Here is a 12,645-nt window from a genome sequence, read left to right on the forward strand (position 1 = left end):
CATAGCAACACATCAACTGATTTCAGATCAACCGGCTTTTGACAGGTGAAAGAAAGAAACCCTCTGTAGCTTTATACAATATTTAGCAAGTTTTCCACATTTGTTATAAAATGTTGACTGCGGAATTATGGAACAGGTAGATTAAACAACTTGGATCAATCACGTCATATAATGTGGGACTTATTATTTAGTCCTCACATAAATGACACCTGAACAACCAAATGGCCGGAAGAGATGGGTACCTCCATCTGACCATGTCAGAAAACACAGAAGGAAAAAAGAAGCTCAATATTTCCAAATGAAAACTTATTTAATATTGAATTAACAGGCAGACACGTAGAGAATCCTTCAGGAATACTCCCAATCTCTCCACTTAATCAGATGCCAAAGACATTCTTCATTGCTGGGGTTTTTATCACAGTTCTGTTTTTGGTTCAGCAAAACTGTCAAACATTGAAATTTAATGTAGTAAAGATAAAGTGCAACGTATACAAGCAGAGTTGAGGCTGATCTACGCGCTGCTGGATGATGAAGACATGATATTAAGGCGAAGGTTTTAACATGGAGTGATAAACTAAAGTATTGAAGCATCATACCAAACGGAACCAGATCGTCAAGACGCAGAATAAATCAATCATTTTGGCATTGCAAGTTTAGGACGGGAAGCAGATGGGGGATTTCCAGGTGAGAGCTCTGGATGTGTCCTCACTCAGGGGAGCAGTACCGGCCAGCAAAGAGAACACTCATGGAGGGGTTATGTCGGATGAAGAAGAGGAAAGGGTGGTCTGCGATAAACATGGCTGGACGCAAAGCACAGCGGAGCATCATGACAGCAGCAGTGGCAGCGGCGGCCTCTGTTCCTTCCTCATTAACTTCCACAAAAGCCTTGTGGAAGACTTCAGACAGCACCAGGTCATTCGCAGGAGACATACCTGCAACAAAGAAGAGGACTGAACACTTGAAGCAGACAAAATCAGATAGTATTCACTAAAGAGCAAGTTGGTGAAGACCTCGGTTGTCATGTCAACTTTCATGTCCAATAAATGCCTGATATGATCCAGGAATAAGTCTTACCAGAAAAGTCACTCTTCGCCATATTGAAGACGTCCACCATGCCCATGCTAGAGAGGACATTCTTCATGTCGTATTTCTGCTCCATCTTGAACCGAGGTAAGCCCACCTGGACATCAACTTCATCCATCATGTCTGGACGAGTCCACTCCACAAAGTTGTTGTACGTCAGCTCCTTCTCCAGCTGAGCATGCACACAAAAACATCCTTCACTATTTGTCTTTCAGGGTTGGTTATGTGTCCACATGTCAACGTGTCCACATCATACCTTCTCCAGACCTGTTGTACCGTCCTCAATATCAGTGGGTAGGAAGATGAGCATGCTTAGCTCCTTCCCTTTGTAAGGCATCTCCAGGATCTGTCAAACAGAAGGAAGGTTTCACATTTAGAAAATTGCATTCATGGTTTTACATGATCCTGGTTAGTCTCTGCATCCATCACCACATGGGGGCAGCAGAAAAATAAGTAGGCAAACTGAAGGTTCCCTCTAAGTTTAGCTTCCCAGACAATGAGACCTCAATATTTACGGCTGCGGAGAAACAAGATGTTTCCTACGACAGAGTATGACGGCTGTTCGGACAAGGTCGTTTGTCCATCTAGATCTGAGAGGGAGGTGGGTGGAGGAGGTGTAGATCTGACGGAGAGGGAGGTGGGTGGAGGAGGTGTAGATCTGACGGAGAGGGAGGTGGGTGGAGGAGGTGTAGATCTGACAGAGAGGGGGGTGGGTGGAGGTGTAGATCTGACGGAGAGGGAGGTGGGTGGAGGAGGTGTAGATCTGACGGAGAGGGAGGTGGGTGGAGGAGGTGTAGATCTGACAGAGAGGGGGGTGGGTGGAGGAGGTGTAGATCTGACAGAGAGGGGGGTGGGTGGAGGTGTAGATCTGACGGAGAGGGAGGTGGGTGGAGGAGGTGTAGATCTGACGGAGAGGGAGGTGGGTGGAGGAGGTGTAGATCTGACGGAGAGGGGGGTGGGTTGAGGAGGTGTAGATCTGACAGAGAGGGAGGTGGGTGGAGGAGGTGTAGATCTGACGGAGAGGGGGGTGGGTGGAGGAGGTGTAGATCTGACAGAGGGGGGTGGGTGGAGGAGGTGTAGATCTGACAGAGAGGGGGGTGGGTGGAGGAGGTGTAGATCTGACGGAGAGGGAGGTGGGTGGAGGAGGTGTAGATCTGACGGAGAGGGAGGTGGGTGGAGGAGGTGTAGATCTGACGGAGAGGGGGGTGGGTGGAGGAGGTGTAGATCTGACGGAGAGGGGGGTGGGTGGAGGAGGTGTAGATCTGACAGAGAGGGAGGTGGGTGGAGGAGGTGTAGATCTGACAGAGAGGGAGGTGGGTGGAGGAGGTGTAGATCTGACGGAGAGGGGGGTGGGTGGAGGAGGTGTAGATCTGACAGAGAGGGGGGTGGGTGGAGGAGGTGTAGATCTGACGGAGAGGGGGGTGGGTGGAGGAGGTGTAGATCTGACGGAGAGGGAGGTGGGTGGAGGAGGTGTAGATCTGACGGAGAGGGAGGTGGGTGGAGGAGGTGTAGATCTGACGGAGAGGGGGGTGGGTGGAGGAGGTGTAGATCTGACGGAGAGGGAGGTGGGTGGAGGAGGTGTAGATCTGACGGAGAGGGAGGTGGGTGGAGGAGGTGTAGATCTGACGGAGAGGGAGGTGGGTGGAGGAGGTGTAGATCTGACGGAGAGGGGGGTGGGTGGAGGAGGTGTAGATCTGACGGAGAGGGAGGTGGGTGGAGGAGGTGTAGATCTGACAGAGAGGGAGGTGGGTGGAGGAGGTGTAGATCTGACAGAGAGGGAGGTGGGTGGAGGAGGTGTAGATCTGACGGAGAGGGGGGTGGGTGGAGGAGGTGTAGATCTGACGGAGAGGGAGGTGGGTGGAGGAGGTGTAGATCTGACGGAGAGGGAGGTGGGTGGAGGAGGTGTAGATCTGACGGAGAGGGAGGTGGGTGGAGGAGGTGTAGATCTGACGGAGAGGGAGGTGGGTGGAGGAGGTGTAGATCTGACGGAGAGGGGGGTGGGTGGAGGAGGTGTAGATCTGACGGAGAGGGAGGTGGGTGGAGGAGGTGTAGATCTGACGGAGAGGGGGGTGGGTGGAGGAGGTGTAGATCTGACGGAGAGGGAGGTGGGTGGAGGAGGTGTAGATCTGACGGAGAGGGAGGTGGGTGGAGGAGGTGTAGATCTGACGGAGAGGGGGGTGGGTGGAGGAGGTGTAGATCTGACGGAGAGGGAGGTGGGTGGAGGAGGTGTAGATCTGACGGAGAGGGAGGTGGGTGGAGGAGGTGTAGATCTGACGGAGAGGGGGGTGGGTGGAGGAGGTGTAGATCTGACGGAGAGGGAGGTGGGTGGAGGAGGTGTAGATCTGACGGAGAGGGAGGTGGGTGGAGGAGGTGTAGATCTGACGGAGAGGGAGGTGGGTGGAGGAGGTGTAGATCTGACGGAGAGGGAGGTGGGTGGAGGAGGTGTAGATCTGACAGAGAGGGAGGTGGGTGGAGGAGGTGTAGATCTGACAGAGAGGGGGGTGGGTGGAGGAGGTGTAGATCTGACGGAGAGGGAGGTGGGTGGAGGAGGTGTAGATCTGACGGAGAGGGAGGTGGGTGGAGGAGGTGTAGATCTGACAGAGAGGGAGGTGGGTGGAGGAGGTGTAGATCTGACAGAGAGGGAGGTGGGTGGAGGAGGTGTAGATCTGACAGAGAGGGGGGTGGGTGGAGGAGGTGTAGATCTGACGGAGAGGGAGGTGGGTGGAGGAGGTGTAGATCTGACGGAGAGGGAGGTGGGTGGAGGAGGTGTAGATCTGACGGAGAGGGAGGTGGGTGGAGGAGGTGTAGATCTGACGGAGAGGGAGGTGGGTGGAGGAGGTGTAGATCTGACGGAGAGGGAGGTGGGTGGAGGAGGTGTAGATCTGACGGAGAGGGAGGTGGGTGGAGGAGGTGTAGATCTGACAGAGAGGGGGGTGGGTGGAGGAGGTGTAGATGTGACGGAGAGGGAGGTAGGTGGAGGAGGTGTAGATCTGAAAGAGAGGGGGGTGGGTGGAGGAGGTGTAGATCTGACGGAGAGGGAGGTGGGTGGAGGAGGTGTAGATCTGACAGAGAGGGAGGTGGGTGGAGGAGGTGTAGATCTGACGGAGAGGGGGGTGGGTGGAGGAGGTGTAGATCTGACGGAGAGGGAGGTGGGTGGAGGAGGTGTAGATCTGACAGAGAGGGAGGTGGGTGGAGGAGGTGTAGATCTGACGGAGAGGGAGGTGGGTGGAGGAGGTGTAGATCTGACAGAGAGGGGGGTGGGTGGAGGAGGTGTAGATCTGACGGAGAGGGAGGTGGGTGGAGGAGGTGTAGATCTGACGGAGAGGGAGGTGGGTGGAGGAGGTGTAGATCTGACAGAGAGGGAGGTGGGTGGAGGAGGTGTAGATCTGACGGAGAGGGAGGTGGGTGGAGGAGGTGTAGATCTGACAGAGAGGGGGGTGGGTGGAGGAGGTGTAGATCTGACGGAGAGGGAGGTAGGTGGAGGAGGTGTAGATCTGAAAGAGAGGGGGGTGGGTGGAGGAGGTGTAGATCTGACGGAGAGGGAGGTGGGTGGAGGAGGTGTAGATCTGACAGAGAGGGAGGTGGGTGGAGGAGGTGTAGATCTGACGGAGAGGGGGGTGGGTGGAGGAGGTGTAGATCTGACGGAGAGGGAGGTGGGTGGAGGAGGTGTAGATCTGACAGAGAGGGAGGTGGGTGGAGGAGGTGTAGATCTGACGGAGAGGGAGGTGGGTGGAGGAGGTGTAGATCTGACAGAGAGGGGGGTGGGTGGAGGAGGTGTAGATCTGACGGAGAGGGGGGTGGGTGGAGGAGGTGTAGATCTGACGGAGAGGGAGGTGGGTGGAGGAGGTGTAGATCTGACGGAGAGGGGGGTGGGTGGAGGAGGTGTAGATCTGACGGAGAGGGAGGTGGGTGGAGGAGGTGTAGATCTGACGGAGAGGGGGGTGGGTGGAGGAGGTGTAGATCTGACGGAGAGGGAGGTGGGTGGAGGAGGTGTAGATCTGACGGAGAGGGAGGTGGGTGGAGGAGGTGTAGATCTGACGGAGAGGGGGGTGGGTGGAGGAGGTGTAGATCTGACGGAGAGGGAGGTGGGTGGAGGAGGTGTAGATCTGACAGAGAGGGAGGTGGGTGGAGGAGGTGTAGATCTGACGGAGAGGGAGGTGGGTGGAGGAGGTGTAGATCTGACAGAGAGGGGGGTGGGTGGAGGAGGTGTAGATCTGACGGAGAGGGAGGTAGGTGGAGGAGGTGTAGATCTGACGGAGAGGGAGGTGGGTGGAGGAGGTGTAGATCTGACGGAGAGGGAGGTGGGTGGAGGAGGTGTAGATCTGACGGAGAGGGGGGTGGGTGGAGGAGGTGTAGATCTGACGGAGAGGGAGGTGGGTGGAGGAGGTGTAGATCTGACGGAGAGGGAGGTGGGTGGAGGAGGTGTAGATCTGACGGAGAGGGAGGTGGGTGGAGGAGGTGTAGATCTGACGGAGAGGGAGGTGGGTGGAGGAGGTGTAGATCTGACAGAGAGGGAGGTGGGTGGAGGAGGTGTAGATCTGACAGAGAGGGGGGTGGGTGGAGGAGGTGTAGATCTGACGGAGAGGGAGGTGGGTGGAGGAGGTGTAGATCTGACGGAGAGGGAGGTGGGTGGAGGAGGTGTAGATCTGACAGAGAGGGAGGTGGGTGGAGGAGGTGTAGATCTGACAGAGAGGGAGGTGGGTGGAGGAGGTGTAGATCTGACAGAGAGGGGGGTGGGTGGAGGAGGTGTAGATCTGACGGAGAGGGAGGTGGGTGGAGGAGGTGTAGATCTGACGGAGAGGGAGGTGGGTGGAGGAGGTGTAGATCTGACGGAGAGGGAGGTGGGTGGAGGAGGTGTAGATCTGACGGAGAGGGAGGTGGGTGGAGGAGGTGTAGATCTGACAGAGAGGGAGGTGGGTGGAGGAGGTGTAGATCTGACGGAGAGGGAGGTGGGTGGAGGAGGTGTAGATCTGACAGAGAGGGGGGTGGGTGGAGGAGGTGTAGATCTGACGGAGAGGGAGGTAGGTGGAGGAGGTGTAGATCTGAAAGAGAGGGGGGTGGGTGGAGGAGGTGTAGATCTGACGGAGAGGGAGGTGGGTGGAGGAGGTGTAGATCTGACAGAGAGGGAGGTGGGTGGAGGAGGTGTAGATCTGACGGAGAGGGGGGTGGGTGGAGGAGGTGTAGATCTGACGGAGAGGGAGGTGGGTGGAGGAGGTGTAGATCTGACAGAGAGGGAGGTGGGTGGAGGAGGTGTAGATCTGACGGAGAGGGAGGTGGGTGGAGGAGGTGTAGATCTGACAGAGAGGGGGGTGGGTGGAGGAGGTGTAGATCTGACGGAGAGGGGGGTGGGTGGAGGAGGTGTAGATCTGACGGAGAGGGAGGTGGGTGGAGGAGGTGTAGATCTGACGGAGAGGGGGGTGGGTGGAGGAGGTGTAGATCTGACGGAGAGGGAGGTGGGTGGAGGAGGTGTAGATCTGACGGAGAGGGGGGTGGGTGGAGGAGGTGTAGATCTGACGGAGAGGGAGGTGGGTGGAGGAGGTGTAGATCTGACGGAGAGGGAGGTGGGTGGAGGAGGTGTAGATCTGACGGAGAGGGGGGTGGGTGGAGGAGGTGTAGATCTGACGGAGAGGGAGGTGGGTGGAGGAGGTGTAGATCTGACTGAGAGGGAGGTGGGTGGAGGAGGTGTAGATCTGACGGAGAGGGAGGTGGGTGGAGGAGGTGTAGATCTGACGGAGAGGGGGGTGGGTGGAGGAGGTGTAGATCTGACGGAGAGGGAGGTAGGTGGAGGAGGTGTAGATCTGAAAGAGAGGGGGGTGGGTGGAGGAGGTGTAGATCTGACGGAGAGGGAGGTGGGTGGAGGAGGTGTAGATCTGACAGAGAGGGAGGTGGGTGGAGGAGGTGTAGATCTGACGGAGAGGGGGGTGGGTGGAGGAGGTGTAGATCTGACGGAGAGGGAGGTGGGTGGAGGAGGTGTAGATCTGACAGAGAGGGAGGTGGGTGGAGGAGGTGTAGATCTGACGGAGAGGGAGGTGGGTGGAGGAGGTGTAGATCTGACAGAGAGGGGGGTGGGTGGAGGAGGTGTAGATCTGACGGAGAGGGGGGTGGGTGGAGGAGGTGTAGATCTGACGGAGAGGGAGGTGGGTGGAGGAGGTGTAGATCTGACGGAGAGGGGGGTGGGTGGAGGAGGTGTAGATCTGACGGAGAGGGAGGTGGGTGGAGGAGGTGTAGATCTGACGGAGAGGGGGGTGGGTGGAGGAGGTGTAGATCTGACGGAGAGGGAGGTGGGTGGAGGAGGTGTAGATCTGACGGAGAGGGAGGTGGGTGGAGGAGGTGTAGATCTGACGGAGAGGGAGGTGGGTGGAGGAGGTGTAGATCTGACGGAGAGGGAGGTGGGTGGAGGAGGTGTAGATCTGACGGAGAGGGAGGTGGGTGGAGGAGGTGTAGATCTGACGGAGAGGGAGGTGGGTGGAGGAGGTGTAGATCTGACGGAGAGGGAGGTGGGTGGAGGAGGTGTAGATCTGACGGAGAGGGAGGTGGGTGGAGGAGGTGTAGATCTGACGGAGAGGGAGGTGGGTGGAGGAGGTGTAGATCTGACGGAGAGGGAGGTGGGTGGAGGAGGTGTAGATCTGGGCGTCGTCTGCATAGGAACAGAAGTTGATACTGAAGAGAACCAGGTGAGACAATATGAAGAGAACCAGGTGAGACAATATGAAGAGAACCAGGTGAGACGGACATGAAGAGAACCAGGTGAGACGGACATGAAGAGAACCAGGTGAGACGGACATGAAGAGAACCAGGTGAGACGATATGAAGAGAACCAGGTGAGACAATATGAAGAGAACCAGGTGAGACGATATGAAGAGAACCAGGTGAGACGATATGAAGAGAACCAGGTGAGACGGACATGAAGAGAACCAGGTGAGACGGACATGAAGAGAACCAGGTGAGACGGACATGAAGAGAACCAGGTGAGACGATATGAAGAGAACCAGGTGAGACGATATGAAGAGAACCAGGTGAGACGATATGAAGAGAACCAGGTGAGACGGACATGAAGAGAACCAGGTGAGACGATATGAAGAGAACCAGGTGAGACGAAATGAAGAGAACCAGGTGAGACGATATGAAGAGAACCAGGTGAGACGATATGAAGAGAACCAGGTGAGACAATATGAAGAGAACCAGGTGAGACAATATGAAGAGAACCAGGTGAGACGGACATGAAGAGAACCAGGTGAGACGGACATGAAGAGAACCAGGTCAGACAATATGAAGAGAACCAGGTCAGACAATATGAAGAGAACCAGGTGAGACAATATGAAGAGAACCAGGTGAGACGATATGAAGAGAACCAGGTGAGACGGACATGAAGAGAACCAGGTGAGACGGACATGAAGAGAACCAGGTGAGACGGACATGAAGAGAACCAGGTGAGACGGACATGAAGAGAACCAGGTGAGACAATATGAAGAGAACCAGGTGAGACGGACATGAAGAGAACCAGGTGAGACAATATGAAGAGAACCAGGTGAGACGATATGAAGAGAACCAGGTGAGACGATATGAAGAGAACCAGGTGAGACGATATGAAGAGAACCAGGTGAGACGGACATGAAGAGAACCAGGTGAGACAATATGAAGAGAACCAGGTGAGACGATATGAAGAGAACCAGGTGAGACGATATGAAGAGAACCAGGTGAGACAATATGAAGAGAACCAGGTGAGACGATATGAAGAGAACCAGGTGAGACGATATGAAGAGAACCAGGTGAGACGATATGAAGAGAACCAGGTGAGACGGACATGAAGAGAACCAGGTGAGACGGACATGAAGAGAACCAGGTGAGACGGACATGAAGAGAACCAGGTGAGACGGACATGAAGAGAACCAGGTGAGACAATATGAAGAGAACCAGGTGAGACGATATGAAGAGAACCAGGTGAGACGATATGAAGAGAACCAGGTGAGACGATATGAAGAGAACCAGGTGAGACGGACATGAAGAGAACCAGGTGAGACGGACATGAAGAGAACCAGGTGAGACAATATGAAGAGAACCAGGTGAGACAATATGAAGAGAACCAGGTGAGACAATATGAAGAGAACCAGGTGAGACAATATGAAGAGAACCAGGTGAGACAATATGAAGAGAACCAGGTGAGACGATATGAAGAGAACCAGGTGAGACAATATGAAGAGAACCAGGTGAGACGGACATGAAGAGAACCAGGTGAGACAATATGAAGAGAACCAGGTGAGACGGACATGAAGAGAACCAGGTGAGACAATATGAAGAGAACCAGGTGAGACAATATGAAGAGAACCAGGTGAGACAATATGAAGAGAACCAGGTGAGACGGACATGAAGAGAACCAGGTGAGACAATATGAAGAGAACCAGGTGAGACAATATGAAGAGAACCAGGTGAGACAATATGAAGAGAACCAGGTGAGACAATATGAAGAGAACCAGGTGAGACGGACATGAAGAGAACCAGGTGAGACAATATGAAGAGAACCAGGTGAGACAATATGAAGAGAACCAGGTGAGACGGACATGAAGAGAACCAGGTGAGACGGACATGAAGAGAACCAGGTGAGACAATATGAAGAGAACCAGGTGAGACGGACATGAAGAGAACCAGGTGAGACGGACATGAAGAGAACCAGGTGAGACGATATGAAGAGAACCAGGTGAGACAATATGAAGAGAACCAGGTGAGACGGACATGAAGAGAACCAGGTGAGACGGACATGAAGAGAACCAGGTGAGACGATATGAAGAGAACCAGGTGAGACAATATGAAGAGAACCAGGTGAGACGATATGAAGAGAACCAGGTGAGACGATATGAAGAGAACCAGGTGAGACGGACATGAAGAGAACCAGGTGAGACGATATGAAGAGAACCAGGTGAGACAATATGAAGAGAACCAGGTGAGACGGACATGAAGAGAACCAGGTGAGACGATATGAAGAGAACCAGGTGAGACGATATGAAGAGAACCAGGTGAGACAATATGAAGAGAACCAGGTGAGACAATATGAAGAGAACCAGGTGAGACAATATGAAGAGAACCAGGTGAGACAATATGAAGAGAACCAGGTGAGACGGACATGAAGAGAACCAGGTCAGACAATATGAAGAGAACCAGGTCAGACAATATGAAGAGAACCAGGTGAGACAATATGAAGAGAACCAGGTGAGACGATATGAAGAGAACCAGGTGAGACGGACATGAAGAGAACCAGGTGAGACGGACATGAAGAGAACCAGGTGAGACGGACATGAAGAGAACCAGGTGAGACGGACATGAAGAGAACCAGGTGAGACGATATGAAGAGAACCAGGTGAGACGATATGAAGAGAACCAGGTGAGACAATATGAAGAGAACCAGGTGAGACGGACATGAAGAGAACCAGGTGAGACAATATGAAGAGAACCAGGTGAGACAATATGAAGAGAACCAGGTGAGACGGACATGAAGAGAACCAGGTGAGACAATATGAAGAGAACCAGGTGAGACGATATGAAGAGAACCAGGTGAGACGGACATGAAGAGAACCAGGTGAGACGATATGAAGAGAACCAGGTGAGACGGACATGAAGAGAACCAGGTGAGACAATATGAAGAGAACCAGGTGAGACAATATGAAGAGAACCAGGTGAGACAATATGAAGAGAACCAGGTGAGACGGACATGAAGAGAACCAGGTGAGACAATATGAAGAGAACCAGGTGAGACAATATGAAGAGAACCAGGTGAGACGGACATGAAGAGAACCAGGTGAGACGATATGAAGAGAACCAGGTGAGACAATATGAAGAGAACCAGGTGAGACGATATGAAGAGAACCAGGTGAGACGGACATGAAGAGAACCAGGTGAGACAATATGAAGAGAACCAGGTGAGACAATATGAAGAGAACCAGGTGAGACGGACATGAAGAGAACCAGGTGAGACAATATGAAGAGAACCAGGTGAGACAATATGAAGAGAACCAGGTGAGACGGACATGAAGAGAACCAGGTGAGACGATATGAAGAGAACCAGGTGAGACAATATGAAGAGAACCAGGTGAGACAATATGAAGAGAACCAGGTGAGACGGACATGAAGAGAACCAGGTGAGACAATATGAAGAGAACCAGGTGAGACGGACATGAAGAGAACCAGGTGAGACAATATGAAGAGAACCAGGTGAGACGGACATGAAGAGAACCAGGTGAGACGGACATGAAGAGAACCAGGTGAGACGGACATGAAGAGAACCAGGTGAGACGATATGAAGAGAACCAGGTGAGACAATATGAAGAGAACCAGGTGAGACAATATGAAGAGAACCAGGTGAGACAATATGAAGAGAACCAGGTGAGACGGACATGAAGAGAACCAGGTGAGACGATATGAAGAGAACCAGGTGAGACGGACATGAAGAGAACCAGGTGAGACGATATGAAGAGAACCAGGTGAGACAATATGAAGAGAACCAGGTGAGACGGACATGAAGAGAACCAGGTGAGACGATATGAAGAGAACCAGGTGAGACAATATGAAGAGAACCAGGTGAGACGGACATGAAGAGAACCAGGTGAGACAATATGAAGAGAACCAGGTGAGACAATATGAAGAGAACCAGATGAGACGATATGAAGAGAACCAGGTGAGACGATATGAAGAGAACCAGGTGAGACAATATGAAGAGAACCAGGTGAGACAATATGAAGAGAACCAGGTGAGACGATATGAAGAGAACCAGGTGAGACAATATGAAGAGAACCAGGTGAGACGGACATGAAGAGAACCAGGTGAGACAATATGAAGAGAACCAGGTGAGACGGACATGAAGAGAACCAGGTGAGACAATATGAAGAGAACCAGGTGAGACGGACATGAAGAGAACCAGGTGAGACAATATGAAGAGAACCAGGTGAGACAATATGAAGAGAACCAGGTGAGACAATATGAAGAGAACCAGGTGAGACAATATGAAGAGAACCAGGTGACACGGACATGAAGAGAACCAGGTGAGACAATATGAAGAGAACCAGGTGAGACAATATGAAGAGAACCAGGTGAGACAATATGAAGAGAACCAGGTGAGACGATATGAAGAGAACCAGGTGAGACGATATGAAGAGAACCAGGTGAGACAATATGAAGAGAACCAGGTGAGACAATATGAAGAGAACCAGGTGAGACAATATGAAGAGAACCAGGTGAGACAATATGAAGAGAACCAGGTGAGACGGACATGAAGAGAACCAGGTGAGACAATATGAAGAGAACCAGGTGAGACAATATGAAGAGAACCAGGTGAGACAATATGAAGAGAACCAGGTGAGACAATATGAAGAGAACCAGGTGAGACGGACATGAAGAGAACCAGGTGAGACAATATGAAGAGAACCAGGTGAGACGATATGAAGAGAACCAGGTGAGACAATATGAAGAGAACCAGGTGACACGGACATGAAGAGAACCAGGTGAGACAATATGAAGAGAACCAGGTGAGACGATATGAAGAGAACCAGGTGAGACGGACATGAAGAGAACCAG

At 52.8% G+C, this 12,645-nt stretch overlaps 1 protein-coding gene across 2 annotated transcripts in view; it reads right to left on the reverse strand.

Annotated features, from left to right (window-relative positions):
• Positions 1 to 291: 291 nt before the first annotated feature.
• Positions 292 to 12,645, reverse strand: part of serpinb1l3 (serpin peptidase inhibitor, clade B (ovalbumin), member 1, like 3) — a 40,908-nt gene continuing 28,554 nt past the window's right edge. For both annotated transcript variants that reach the window (XM_079260189.1, XM_079260188.1), the window contains 3 exons: positions 1,340 to 1,429; positions 1,075 to 1,255; positions 292 to 932 (listed from right to left, as the gene is read on the reverse strand). In XM_079260189.1, the coding sequence (XP_079116315.1) occupies positions 706 to 932; positions 1,075 to 1,255; positions 1,340 to 1,429 (498 nt within the window). In that variant the 3' untranslated portion in view covers positions 292 to 705. The remainder of the gene's footprint in view (positions 933 to 1,074; positions 1,256 to 1,339; positions 1,430 to 12,645) is intronic.

The sequence above is a fragment of the Telmatherina bonti genome, assembly GCF_933228915.1.
Source record: "Telmatherina bonti genome assembly, chromosome: 20".
Taxonomy (NCBI): domain Eukaryota; kingdom Metazoa; phylum Chordata; class Actinopteri; order Atheriniformes; family Telmatherinidae; genus Telmatherina; species Telmatherina bonti.